This window comes from Neodiprion fabricii, chromosome 3 (genome assembly GCF_021155785.1).
Source record: "Neodiprion fabricii isolate iyNeoFabr1 chromosome 3, iyNeoFabr1.1, whole genome shotgun sequence".
Lineage (NCBI taxonomy): Eukaryota > Metazoa > Arthropoda > Insecta > Hymenoptera > Diprionidae > Neodiprion > Neodiprion fabricii.
The window spans coordinates 33867326-33881934 of record NC_060241.1 but is presented as its reverse complement, the minus strand read 5'-3'; the positions used below and the strand labels follow the sequence as shown (position 1 = coordinate 33881934).

Below are 14609 nucleotides of genomic sequence, written 5' to 3'. Positions count from 1 at the left end.
TTATTCAAAGTCTTGCATGTTTCCCGTATAACATTCAACTTCTGCGACATTAACGTCTTTCGCATTATTTTATTGTATCAATGCACATTAAGTAGCTCCGGTGATGAAGCACGGCAGGTATACTAGAATAACAAAAAGAAATGACAAAAAAAAAGAAAAGGAAGTAAAAAGAAGTATGGAAGGAATGTGTTGCATGCGATGAAAGGTAATAAATGTAAGTCAGTCCCAGAGCAATATACACATACATAAATACATGTATACTGTTGCTGATGAATTGCTCAGCCGAGGTGTTCGTCCTGGATAATCCAAGTCAAAGGAGGTGGCGTATTTTAATTCCTCCCTGAGTAATTATCGGGGTTCTCATTCGGATTTAGCCGCGGGTTAATTAATCGCTTTCAAACAGCCTCGAGCACGGCTCGTGAATCTTCGCTTCGAAATTTCAGTAGACTCTGAACTCGAACAGACGTCTGGCGTCCATCTATCCTGTCGGTTGATTGAATGATTTACTTTGGAGAATATACGTAGTATTCGAGTTGGAGGATGCATATTTCTGAATCTGCATAAAATATTCACTGTCTTTCACTATTCACTATCGGTGACATTTGACAACTTCGAGTCGTCTTGAACCGACTTGTTCTCAGTTCTTATACCTGCGCGTAACGTAATCCCTGCTTTAATGGAGGATCCAACAAAAGAGCATCGCAAATACAACTTATACGCACTGTGTTTTTATAACGAGCGATATGGAATTAGTCGAAAAATGCATTGACGATCTGTTCAATCTAGGAGCTCGTTTCGACCAATCCGAATCAGAGGAACTGGAGGGGTATCTTAATCGCTCTGCTCGTTATCATTGCGGTTCTTGCTCTGATTGTTACTTCAGTTGCACTGCTCACACCTCCCGATGAGGGGCCAAGAGTTCGCGGATCCCATCTTCGCCTGGCAGAGGTGAGTTGCGAAAATATTGCTCATTACCGTAACCAAAAGAATCATCGTACGTCGTAGAAATTCTGTTCGTCAAACGACAAGATGCGGAATGTGGAAATGGACGCCGAGTGGAAGTAAAATTCTGAGCCGCCGCTCTTACCTTTCTGGTCGAAGTTTATTTTTTGTTCGAATACGTAAATGTATTTCAGACTCCGTTTACTCGCATTTCGCATTAGCAGTCTAGAACGACGGGAGTGCGTTGATTGATGAACGGTTGCCCCTGGTATCGCCAAGTCATGATCTGTGGAGCTGAAAGTGTTTCATCCCGCCTAATCGATTCGAACAACTTTGCTCGATCCCATTTCAGTTGAATCTGGTACATTTCATCTTAATTTATCAATGCCACGCGACGACGGGTTTACCTTCTTAGTTGCTATTTTTTCTTTGTTTTCTTTACCGCTGCTGTGAAATGCGATTAGAATTCATATGTATCGTTATGAAACAACGCAATGTACCGCGTGTAAAGGTACAAGGACCTTTCGTGTCAAACCTTCTCCCGGCTATTTAACTGATATTCACCAAGGAGCGAGAGTATGTACACTGAGAAAAAATTGATTTGTTATAATAAGTAGAAAAATTGAGTAAAACAGGTATCGTTAAAAAAACTGTTTGAATATTATTGGAATTACGAAAAACGAGGTACGCTAAACCATTTTGCGCTATTGTCGATCCTTTTTTTGGTAATTACAACGCAAAATCAGTTTGTTCGGTTTACTGTACTTGTTTAATTAAATAAGGCCTTAACGTCAATTTATCGTTGCACAAGCATTAAATTTTAGCAAATGAGAAAGAATAGTAACGGATACTAGACTTTCTGGTAACAGCTAGAAAACTAATTTTCATTTTCTACTTAGTACTATATTTTTCGGTTGTGGTAAAAAATGAAAATAGTTAAGGACTGAGCGGTAACCGGAACTAAAAATTTCTCTCAGTGTAGTTCTTATTCTCATGCGGTGCTCTCCGGGAAGATTATTCCCTTTGCATTCGAACATCATGCTAATAAATTCACTTTTATGATATAACGACGCCGAGGCGACGAAATAGAGGTTTATGGTACCCGGTACTTTGCAGTACGTGGCCGTGGTACGAATTATTTAGCAAAAATTAACCAGCGTCGTCAGACTCGTAGCTCGATCCTTTGACCCTGAGTAGCGAACGCTTTAAATAAGCGACTTTTCGTCAGGTCTTGTCTGGAGATTTATCGCCATTGCTATTCAATGGAAGCTGGGTAAGCGGTCGCCATATTTGTTTTCGTGACCCTTCGGGTGGAATTTCCCTGCTGGATGCTTCCGATCCGAACATTACATCGCACAGCTTAATGCCGAACTCAACTTTCGTGAGTGGACAAAGTTGATTTATTGTTCAGTTATGTTTCTGTCCCGGATTACCCCGGGATTACCAGGGTTGTAACACTAATACCGAGCGAAAATTTCCAGAGACGATTGAACCCGGCGAAATTCTCACTGTCTCCGGATCACAAGTATCTTCTACTGGCGCAAAACGTAAAGAAATTATTCCGGCATTCGTATCTCGCCCAGTACATTATCTACGACGTGAACACGAGGTGAGTCGACTCGTCAAACTTGCCTGGTGGACAACTTTGCTCGTTATTTATCTCATAACCACCACGGTTGCAGGGATTAAATCCAACAAGTTTGCAAAAACAGCATCGATGTGCTTGGTAAACCTTGCCTTTGGAACAACTTGTCGTTTTTCACCATTTCAGAGAAACAATACCACTGACTCCTCAACCGGAGACCGATGCTCATCCCTATCTGCTGTTGGCTCAATGGACGCCGAGGGGTCACGGACTCGTCATGATTCAAGATTACGACATATACTACCGGCCTAGTCCATTCAGTAACACTGGGTACCGTGTCACCAATTCGGCGATACCGGGAATATTGTCAAACGGATTACCGGACTGGTTGTACGAAGGTATAAACGTCGGCTTATCACGTTTAAAAAACATACGTAATCCCGTCCCGTTCGAGGGGCGTCGAATGCCAAAGTGTTGAACATAGGTCGCGGGTGATTGACGGAAGCTTTTGTGTTCACGGCTGGTTTACAGGACACAGATGATACGTGTCTGCGGAATTTTTCATCGTTTTCAATGCTGCAGCAAGCGATCAAAGTTTCACACTGTGGGAACTGAAAGAAGAACTTTTCTTTCTTACCAACTTCCGGGGAAGAACCTTGAAACTTTCCGGAAGTTCTCTTCATCTTCTTACATGCATAATAATTTTTTGAATCTTTGTCGCGCAGAGGAGATCTTACGCAGCGCAGAAGCGATATGGATGTCCAAAGACGGACACCTGATGTTGTACGCGTCATTCAACGATTCGCTTGTGCAAGAAATGAAGATTCCGTGGTTCGGAGAAGGGACGAAAACTTTGTACCCTGACATCCGGTCTCTTCGCTATCCGAAGGTAACTCGATGAATCTAGTGCGCTCGATTTTTCATGCGAAACGAAACAATTCACGGGCATCCTGCAGGTGTGGATTGATCTCTGAACTTGATCGAAATCAAGTGTCACCCTTTACTTGTAATCCTTATTGTTCCCACCTTAGCGCAGAACTGTTACCCAAGGATCAATTTGTTGCAGCCAGGAACTCCGAACCCGTCGATACAATTGATTGTCGCTGATTTGGCCGACCTGAAAAATATTCGATCGAGAACATTGCGGCCTCCGCCTGCCATCGAGCATGCGTAAGTTGACTCGGCTTCCTCCAACTTGCTCGGAATCCATTTATTTTTTCTGCAGGATGACTGGCCAACGGGTCGATTCGCGTGCTGCTCAATTCTCAGCTCGTCGCGTGCTGGTCTATCGATTCTTGTCTTTTCAAGACTTTGCTCTGGTTTTAGCCCAGTCACTCTACTCCGATTTCGCGTTACATCCTTCGCCGTCATGGAGGTCTGTTCGAACGGGCGACTGCCAAAGAGTCGCGAGCACAAAGAGACAAAGACACGAAAAGATAAAGATCCGATGGCTCGGCACTCCGAGGATCGTTAAACCGTCCTAGTATAGGTATAGAGTCGTTCAGTAAGCAGGTACTCGAGCATGTTTTTGATTCCTTTCAGGGAACACTACTTCACCACAGCTTCTTGGGTGTCATTGACAGAAGTCTGCGTCACGTGGCTAACGCGGGCGCAAAATCTGTCCATCATAACCGTCTGCAAAAGTCCCATGTGGCATTGTCAGGTGGGTGTTTCAAAGCTTCGAATCTCGACGCGAATAACGATCCGCGTGCCCGTTTTACACTTTTTAAGTACACTTTCTCGTTATCCGTATTTTTCAGGAAATTCAGCGCATCGTCGGAGAAGGTCGAGGGTGGGTTGACACCCCGCCGGAATCGCCGGTTTTTTCTACGGACGGAAGTAGCTACGTCGCCATAATACCCGTCCGCGATGGCCCGTCCGGATACTACAAACACATAATGTTGGCAAATGTATCGAAGAAGCGAGTTGTCCCGTTAACTCATGGGAGATACGAAGTGATCCGCATTCTGGCGTGGGATCAAGTCAACAATACGATGTGAGTTGAGCCACGAAAAGACAGAGAATTCAAATGAACAATGCCTGGCGGTGAGTCCTTTTGAAAGCAGCGCGTTATCGTTCCCTTGCAGATATTTCATAGGAATACCGCAAGCGCATCCCGGACAAAGACATTTGTACCGCGTCAATTCTCAGCTACCTCACCTTGGCTCCTCTCTTCACTCGCCCGTTTGCATCACTTGTACACCTGTGATGAATCCCGAAGCTCAATACAATTCGGACCGGCCAAGCAAGCACGCTGGTACTGATAGTAACAATAACAATAATAACGGTTATCACACCTGGCCGGACAGCAGCGATTGGGCGGAATATGAGCTGACCGAGTCTCAAAGCGCGGTTCAACCTCCCTTAGAAAAGCAGGAACGTCGAGGCAGCAAGAAAAAAACCACCACGAGTAAGTAGACTTTCACTCGATACGCTCACTAAATATCGTGCATTTGAATTTTACCCTAGAATATATAATTAATGCGAACGATAATGTAATATTGTGACCGTTAAATCCGTACGTGCAGACCTTTAGGTTTTCGTTTTCGTTATCGTTCAACCGTAGATGTGTGAAGTTATAATACCTATATATTATTTATTTCGTTTGACATTTGACTAATTGATTTAGCCTGATTAGTGCTTTTATATATATACTTATAGTTAATTATTGATCTCTCTTTCTGCTTAATTTTGGAATAGTTTTTAGAGTTTACTAAATAATTATTATCTATATTTAGATACCTGTTATACGCACTTTCGTTAATTGATACTCTACAGCATTAAACACGTCTCTGTTGCCTTGCTCAAAATCTGCCCGGATCTTGGCGAGCTGCTACGTCGAATAACAGGGGAAAAGAAAAAGTGCGCACCTCGTTTCCTTCAGTTTCATTCAAAATAATTCACCTTGACGTAACCGCGAGTTTTTAATCAGCCTTTCACGCAAGAACGGTCCATCCCAGGTCTCATTTTCGAATATTCCTTCAGTTTGTTCATTTCCTTTTTCCCTGACGTTCCTTTCATTTCATTCTTTTACGTCTGTGGCTTCGGTCGTTATCGTAGCTGTGAATGCTCTTCGAGGTAATACATCACGCATCAATTAAACCTTATAATCAAAAGCTAATTTCCAAAATTATATCGCTAGTTTCGATAGCAGCACAGAGTGGTATGCGTATTGTAGACACAGCTTCAATAGCAAAAATTGAAAAACACAACAACAGTAACAATGGAAGTCGACGGCTGGAAGTGAAACACCCGTTCTAGAAGTCGGTAATTCTAGTAATAAAGTAGAAGTAATTCAGCTGCTTCATCTTCATCTCGCGTCATTGAGGGAGAAGGACACTTGTTTCCGACTTCCGTTTCCGTGCAACAACGATATCACGTGTATAAAATTTTCTACGCCAACTCCACTCCGATTTCTTCGAGACAACTTCCGATCACCTTCACCATCGACTCGTTAGGTTCACAGCCAAAGGATCCACCGTTCGGTAGCATGTTTTTCACAATAACGAACTCGCTGTGTCGGCGGACTCGATTATCCGTACTCGGAGGTTGCATACTTGACAAATTTGTTACGGACGTTCTCGAGACTCTCTGTACCGTACATACCTACCCACTATATACTTATCGACTTGAAAGTTTCAAGTGTCTGAGATAGAGCGGGTAAAGGGCGAGCAAGGATTCCTCCGACCGAATCGCTCGCAGGCAAGCACCGTTGGCTCTCCTCGTTATTGTTATCTCTGTCCCCGACTCTCTGACGCGTTATACAGCAGGTGTACGTATAACTAAACCCTCTCGATCGATGATCGATCACTCGGCGTGCCCCAAGTGTAACAGGAACAGTTACCCACGGCTACTGTCATCCTCGTCTGCACTTACACACCATTTCACGATATTACAGAGTTTATAGAGTATAGAATTATAGATTGATGATTGACTCCTGACTCTTTTACTACCCGGCATTGTTTGCAAGTATCTCTTATACAGCCGCCTTTGTTGGAAGTGTAGTTGACGGTGGCCGCCCAGAATCCTGGCGACAATACAGAATACTGCTGCCCTTCTGTCTACCCTGTAATTACCATTAATTGCCATCTGGCTCCTAAGCGCCTGACAACGGTGCTTCCAGATCGGAGTATGTCGGACGCGATACGATGGCCAAGTTAAGCAGGTAGAGACGGTACAGTTCTTTACTGTTAGATGTACGCTGAAGTAATAATGTATGAAAAGAAAAAATAATTGTTTCTTTACCTCTATCTCTCTCTCTCTCTCTCTCTCTCTCTCTCTCTCTCTCTCTCTCTCTCTCTTTCTTTCTTTCTTCCTCTCAACTTATATTGTATTATAATATTTATTTGTATGTTTGAATAATGGAATGGTATGGTAAAAAGCGCTTCTTAGATACATACGCGTACATGTACATGTATACATCGTTTCACTTAAAATCTATCTTTAATCCTATTTTAGTTGTATTTACCATTCGAAAAATATTATTTTATCAAGTGGGCACGACCGTTCTTTTTTTTTTTACTGAAATTTTAGCAGTAGTACTACATTATATCATTATATTACATATTGTACAGCGTTTTTTGCAGCGTTTTGTGCTTCACTGTTGCCGTCGAATAATAGAAATCACCCATTCGCAAAGTTATATATCAATAATTATATGCACAGCGGTGCTGAGATTTGGATACTGCAGCGCATTATTAAATGTATGTGTATCACTACTCGTCGTACTCGTGCTCGATAATAATTTGTCACAGTTGCTGTCGTTGAATAATTTTTTACCTTTTTATTCTGTTATGATTTTTGTTCGAGGTGTTTTAAATTTTCAACTTGATTGTCGCCTGCAACTTACCTTTTTTCTTTTGCTCGATTTTTCCCACATTATACAATACATTAGGACTATAACAGATTTTTTCACCTTTACTTTAAGCCGTGATTTAGCAGCGAAAGTACTCAATTTTCACTCATGACAATCCGTTATTTCGAAGTTGAACAAAAATTATCATCCATCGATCGTATTTGCCATATGTTCCCTGTGGAAATATTTTGGAAAGCAAAAATATTTTTGATCCATGGATGTGTGCTCGCTTGCAGTGATAACGACGAAGTCACGTTACGACGATAAAATCCTCCACGCCTGTCACACAAAAATGTCATTACACGTTAAATGTTACGCAACACTTTCCTCCGTCACGTTTTTTGGTGTAGTACATACATATAACTGTATACATATATTAATCCTAAGTTTATAAGCTGTTATATGGTGTAAGCTTTGAACACTTATATTTATCGTGTTCCGTTACAGACTGTAGGGTATGATAAGTTTCTCTCTCTCTCTCTCGCTCTCTCTCTCTCTCTCTCTCACTTTATTTTGATGCAAACAGACCAAAATTACACGGAACACGCACAAAAGTTTTCACAGTTTTCTCTCTACAATTCGTGTAATAGAATTTAAATCGCGTAGGTACATTTTTCTTAATATCAAACACGCAAGCCTGAATGTTTCTCAAAGAAAGCGTAACGTGTTAAGATTGGATCATTTCCTTTCTCGTTATCTCTTTATATTAAATATAAAATAACACATTCTAACGCAGGAAAATGCGATAGCATGCAGAGTTTACTTTGAGGAAATTAAGCGCGGGGTTTTTCTAACGTGACACGCAGTCAAGCGTTGATGCAGTCGATCCCGTGATTAAAACTTATATCGGGTATTCCCGCAGCTGAGCGGTTAACTCGATTAGAAACAAGGGGCAAAGGTCAGGGGTCCTTTGGAGGATACTCGTCGGGGTGAAAAAATATCACGTGAGAATACGTGAAATGTTCACGTGACCGTGTTTCGATGTCAGCATATTACGCTTTGCCCATGCGAGGGTTGCGTCAGAGTACATTATATAACTGGCACAAGGCTGAACACGCGAGTTCAGGGGATAAAGAAGAAAGAAAGAAAAAAGAGGAAACGGAGAATATCGGAAAAAGGACAATAAATCCCGGTTGATTTGTGCCAAGTTTAATCTCCAGTGAATTTAAATGTGTGATGTGCCAGGTGTACAGCTTTATCATTTTTCATCGTCCACCTGTGGCCCATCGATGCAGATTTATTTGATTTTCTTTGCCAAAGATAGTTATACATGTATAGCAGAGTTGCGTTTTATATTATATCGGTTACCCAAGTCAAGTGGCTTTTTGCACGATGGCCGGTTCGGATAACCTGCAGTTTCGCTACGAGATCCTTGTCGTCTACTCCACTCTCGTACGTTTCGTCTGCAACAGATGTGACGAAGAAAGATGGATCCTTAAGTGTGGGTTGGTGACAGAAAATACTAGCTGGAAATATTTTTGGCGAAAACGCATTTGCTTTTTGAGGCCGCCGATATATTGGCACTGTGGAACAGACAGCGTTCGAATTTTTGAATAACAGGTCTGTTCTTGAGTGATATTTTTAAAGAATTTTTACTAATTCGACGTAAGATCAAGACGTATATCACCGGATAAAGGATTGTATTTTAAGTCGGCGAAAGGGATTTGGACATAGTCCAAGGCGGTGCAAGTCTGAACACGGTATAAAATAACAATTGAATCGAAAATTGCACGTGGAGCTGGTATAAAGCTGACAATTCGGTTGAAAGCTTTTCGAGGAGACCAGAAAACGAGGCGAATTTTTACCATCGGTGCAAAATCCTCACCCTCAAAAAATTTATTATATATTATCATTATTCTTATCGGTTCTCCGTTTTGGCCTTCTCGTCGTCAGCCCTTATCTGTCTCTAGTGGAAAGTACCGGTGGCTTGTTACCTGCACACTTACAGTCATTAAATTTGCAAGGAAATCTCGTACAAAGCAAATCTACGTCACCCCTGATTGTACGATCGTTCACGAATACAGGAGCGATTGCGGTGATTTCGGAATGAAAAGAATGTCGGTTGGGTGAGCCAGAAAAATGAAGGTAGGATTAATGAAACGGAATCAGCCACGTGTTAAAAGACGACGAGGGTCCGGAACCGCGTCAAAAACTTCTCGGCATGTATAATAATAATAATAATAATAATAATAATAATAATAATAATAATAATAATAATAATAATAATAATGAACGGGCTGTACAACGGCTTTACTGCGATATTTGAGTATCAGGCGAAATTCGCCCTACGTATGTTATGAAATTACGTAGATCGTTAGAATATTCACTTCGTCAGCGCGACTAATGACGAGGGACGGGTAAAACGTGAAGCTTCGATTCTCTAAGCTCTTTCCAATAAGTCTGAGATTAATAAGTCGGGTTTCGACGAATGCAGAGACAAATGCGATACACACGATTGTTCACACGGCACATAAAGAGCTTACTTTGTATAATACCAACATTGCGATATACAAAAACACGCGGGCATGAAATACCCAGTCTATTGATATGCGGCTTATTGTACATCAAATGCTACTTATTAAAACTAGGCCGACGAGGTTTCGAAGTGTCAGTACTGGAAGCAACTGTTCTCCAATTCGTTATGATTTTTTCAGAAAATTTGGAGACTTGCCAATACCATAACGCTGTCTTTTCCCCTGGATTGGATTACTTCGTATTGGAATGCCTCGGACCGAGCATACCGACGGTCGCTCTTTACAAAACCACCTTGCCAGATCCGCGCTTTATTGGACTTTTGCAGAACAACACCGAGCTTCGGGTGAGTCGACCAATTTACACAAATTGCACGCTGATGTAATTGGTGGGGATTTTTTAAAATCGCGCGATATAATTTTTCTTCACTTCTCATATCGCACGCACAGATTGCGTATATAGTAATATTTATCCACCGTTGAATCGTTATTCCTGGAATAAATTAACTGCGAGAAAAGAAGGCGCGAAATTTAATTAGCACATTTTTAATTTACTCTCCAAGGACCCCCGTTATTCACCCGTTGGAATCGCAGGGTAGAAAAACTTTGGTTGCGCTTTTTTTCAGCAAACCCAGACAATTTTCGTACACTAATTATATAATAATTAAAACAATGATTACGACCTTGCGTTTCGTCTGGCTGAATACATATGTAAGTGTGCTAATTAACGGACACGAGTTTTAAAATCAGCGCAGTGAATGAGCTGTGACGCGCCGACCACAAAAAATGTTCTCCACTCGATTGTAATGTTACAGATATTGAAACCGCGTTAGATGAACGAAATGGTATTGTTACAGGAAAGAGTAGAGAAAATTGCTCTTCCCCAAGTAAAGACCTTCCCCGTACAAATAAGTGGCGGTTATAACGCCCAGGTACGTCTTCATTTGCCGCCTGGTTTACGGGAGGAAGAAATCACTCGCTACCCGATGGTCGTCCAAGTGTACGTAAAATTGCAGTGTACATAGGTACATATATAGACATGCGAACACGTATCGATAACAACGATTAAAAGATTTCTTACGCCGTTGAATAATCGCTTCCGGTTTAAGGAGAAAGTTTTCATTTTTATCTTGCACTCCCGTTATCCTTGCGCTCCACGTTTAGGTACGGGGCGCCGGGTTCGCAGCTGGTGACAGATAAATTTAAAATTGATTGGAACACCTACCTGGCCAGCAGCAAGGGGGCAATTGTGGCCCAAATTGATGGCCGAGGAAGCGGAGGCCAGGGCTATCAATTACTTCACGAAGTGTACTACAGATTGGGATCTGTCGAAGTGGCGGACCAGCTGGAAGTGACGGAGTGAGTGTAATAATAAAACGCGATGTGCTTTTGACTTGCGGGACAACCGTTTCCGTTTCTTTTTCGAACACGTGTTATACGCACGGTAACGTTCGTTAATTCCTTGGGATTTCGGCTAACTTGTTTTCGCTCCGAAACAAAAGGCGAGCTCGATACTGTATTAATTATGTGACAACGACTGGCGATGCAGCCGATTAGGTGCCGACGTGAGGGATTGGGAGTCGTTGTCACGTAATTCGTATAGAATAGAACTCGCGTTGTGTTTCGGACCGAAAACAAGTTAGCCGAAAGCCAAAGGCAACAGTGAACATTACTGTACATGGGTCAAATTAAATTTTGCGTGTTGAATTCAAATATTTGATGAAAATATTGTTCCGTCGAAAGTGTTGATATTTACAATATTCATCTGGTAGATTCGAACTTGGGGGAAAAATCAAAATGGCCCTCGTTGGATAACCTCGTGATTATATTTAGGAATTCATACGCTAGTTTTCTGAACTCGTTGGATTTTTATGCAAAATATTTTACGTCACGCTAAAGAAAATGACATGCAGCCAGAGTTGCTGAAGTGTAATTTCACCTCCGACTAACAAATTCTATGAAAATCATGATGTAGCAAAAAGAATCCGATACGACTGCGGCTCGTAAAACCAGCGATAAACTTCGGAGCGCAATTTTAATTCGAATAATATTACCATGGCTGGGATTTGGTAGCGAGTAAAGTTTTCCAGTTTACAGTGGATTTACTTGTCGCAGGTACTTGAGGGATTCGTTACATTTTGTGGATAAGAGACGAGTCGCTGTTTGGGGATGGAGTTACGGGGGATTTGTCGCCGCCTTAGCCTTGGCCCAATCTGATCAAGACGTTTTCCAATGCGGAATCAGCGTCGCCCCGGTTGTTTCGTGGAAACTTTACGGTGGGTGGTGAGACGCCCTTACAGTCACATATTTCCATATATATCGCGGATAACGCTGCAGTATCGCTAAATTTTTCATTATTACGATTCCCCGCAGATTCGGCCTACGCCGAGAGGTACATGGGCTCGCCGAATGTAACCTCAAACTACAAGGGGTACGAGGAATCCGACGTTTTTAAAAAGGTGGAACACTTGCGGAACAAAATGTATTACCTGGTCCACGGCACCGCTGACGACAACGTGCAGTTTCAACAAAGCATGGCTCTCGCCGGCCATCTTGCCAAAAAGGGGATTCTATTCCGTCAGCAAGTGAGCACGATAGGAAGAGAGAGAGAGAGAGCCATTACAACCTCGGTTATCTTTCAGACTCGAGATGTCTTTCCCTCCGTCGTTGTTCGTCCTTAAAAAAAAAAAAAATATATATATATATATACATATATATGTATACTCGCATATCTGAATACATTTTTTTCTCCTCCACTAGGTTTATCCCGACGAGAGTCACGGCTTGGCCGGCGTGAAGAGGCATCTTTACCTATCAATGGCTCAGTTTTTAGAAGACTGTTTCCACAAGCAAGTACCCGTTGACACGAAGGCCGGATTGGGAAGCGGCGGAGGATACGGGATATAAGCTGACGGAACGAAATTGATACTGGAGCGATATATATTTTTTGGGCCCCACGAATATGCAATCCATATTATATACACGAGTTAGGTATGATAACTATCTCCAAATTGTGTTCCGTTTAATGGTGAATCCTCCTTAAAATTCGTTCCTATGCATTTTCCAATTCGACCGGTTTTTATCCCGTCTTTTTTTTCGGAATCGATATTTTTCTATTAATATTGAACCTGTATAGTTGTTAATTTTTTTCTTTAAGATGTCGAAGAAAGAACCTGCTATCTACAAAGCACGGTTTAATATCCTCACTCGCAGTACCAAACTAAATCATGAATATTTTTAACGTTCGTAATCGACTTATAGCAGTGAAAATTTTCAATATATTTACAGTGCACGTGCGGATAAGTTTTCCAATAGAACTGGCAGATGGTTGATAATTATATGGTTATTGTAGTGAAAGCGTTCGAAATGATAATATATAATTTTTCTAAATAATAATAACAAAGATATATTATAACGTAATAAAGTAAGGTAACAATCAGATTTTAAACAATCCAAATTAATCTCCAAGATAACTATATAGAAGAGTAGTGAAAAGTTGAATTCTTCTTCTTCCCTTCTATGTCGTCTTTCACGCGTGTAATGTGATATCAGCTCTTAGCAGAAAATACACAAAATTCTATATTTATATATAAAAACCTTATCGATTAGATCGATCGTGTGTCGGGTGTACGGTAGCATCCGGTTCGTGCTCGTTCGCCGTATAGATACGAATGTTAATCCCGAAAAGCAAAGCCAAGGAAGCGTTGCCACAATACCTTCACGAAATGGAACATACCGGCTGGAATGCATACTTGGATGAATTATGTCCACCGATGTATAATAATTCCGTTTTCACTCCGCGGCGGGTATTTTCGTTACCCGTTTCCCGTCGTTGCGTTGTCTTGAAAATAATTGAAACCTCCCGTATACCACGTATATGAGTACAATTTCCTGCACGACTGCGCCAAAGTGTTGCGTCAATCGATAAGAAAAGAACCATGTTTTTGAACTGCAGTGCTTTATCGACCAAGGGTCTGCTTTATTGCAGTTACTGCTAAATTCTTTTAACGTATATAATTCATCATGATATTGAATTTATATATTATAAAGTAGTTAATTATTATAGGAGACCTTAGTGTTGCAATTATTATACAATTATATATAAATTAGAAAGAGACAAAAAGAAAAACGAAAAAAAAAAAAAATTTATTTCAAAAAACAACAAAAACATACAATAACATCACGGATCTAGTCTACGTATATAGGTCCGTGAATAATATATACACATGTTAGGCAATAATTTTAAGATAATTTATTGTAAATATTACGAAGGAATAATTTACACAATCCTGCTCTATAATTCCTAGTTAATTGACACAATAACAATAATACTATTAATAGGTGAAAATGTGTAAATAATTACGAACGCGATGTATTATTATTATATGATGGATGCGTCAATGAAACTATTACATAACTATCTGATAACTTTAGCGGAGAAAAAAACAAAAATTATCTAGATACTGTGAAGGAAAACAATGATGATATTTAATAGTTACCGTAGCTAGTTTAGTAGCAGAAATTATTTCTGTCGTACCAATCGTTGGAAGTATAATGAAATTTATAATAATCTATAATTGCAATATTTACAAACAAATGATCGGTGTTTGAATTAATATAATACCTACGGCGCGGGTCGCGTATATTAATTATCTTATTCGCAAAACATACTATAATAATTATTTATTCATGCAGTACTATGATGTATTGTTAAAGTTATTATTACTATAATAAAATTCTACTTTTGTGACTGTCA

The 14609-nt window shown here is 40.8% G+C and overlaps 1 protein-coding gene across 4 annotated transcripts in view; it reads left to right on the top strand.

Annotated features, from left to right (window-relative positions):
- Nucleotides 1-14609, top strand: part of LOC124178199 (dipeptidyl peptidase 4) — a 19153-nt gene extending 4544 nt beyond the window's left edge. For 3 of the 4 annotated variants that reach the window (XM_046561432.1, XM_046561431.1, XM_046561434.1), the window contains exons 2-14: nt 787-948; nt 2714-2925; nt 3253-3416; nt 3594-3697; nt 4070-4190; nt 4288-4523; nt 4615-4937; nt 10037-10200; nt 10711-10853; nt 11018-11212; nt 11969-12129; nt 12227-12438; nt 12614-14609. In XM_046561432.1, coding sequence (XP_046417388.1) covers nt 905-948; nt 2714-2925; nt 3253-3416; nt 3594-3697; nt 4070-4190; nt 4288-4523; nt 4615-4937; nt 10037-10200; nt 10711-10853; nt 11018-11212; nt 11969-12129; nt 12227-12438; nt 12614-12760 — 2226 coding nt within the window. In that variant the 5' untranslated portion in view covers nt 787-904 and the 3' untranslated portion in view covers nt 12761-14609. Of the gene's footprint in view, nt 1-786; nt 949-2170; nt 2324-2423; nt 2552-2713; nt 2926-3252; nt 3417-3593; nt 3698-4069; nt 4191-4287; nt 4524-4614; nt 4938-10036; nt 10201-10710; nt 10854-11017; nt 11213-11968; nt 12130-12226; nt 12439-12613 lie in introns of all 4 variants that reach the window. The other variant, XM_046561430.1, reaches the window with a different exon arrangement.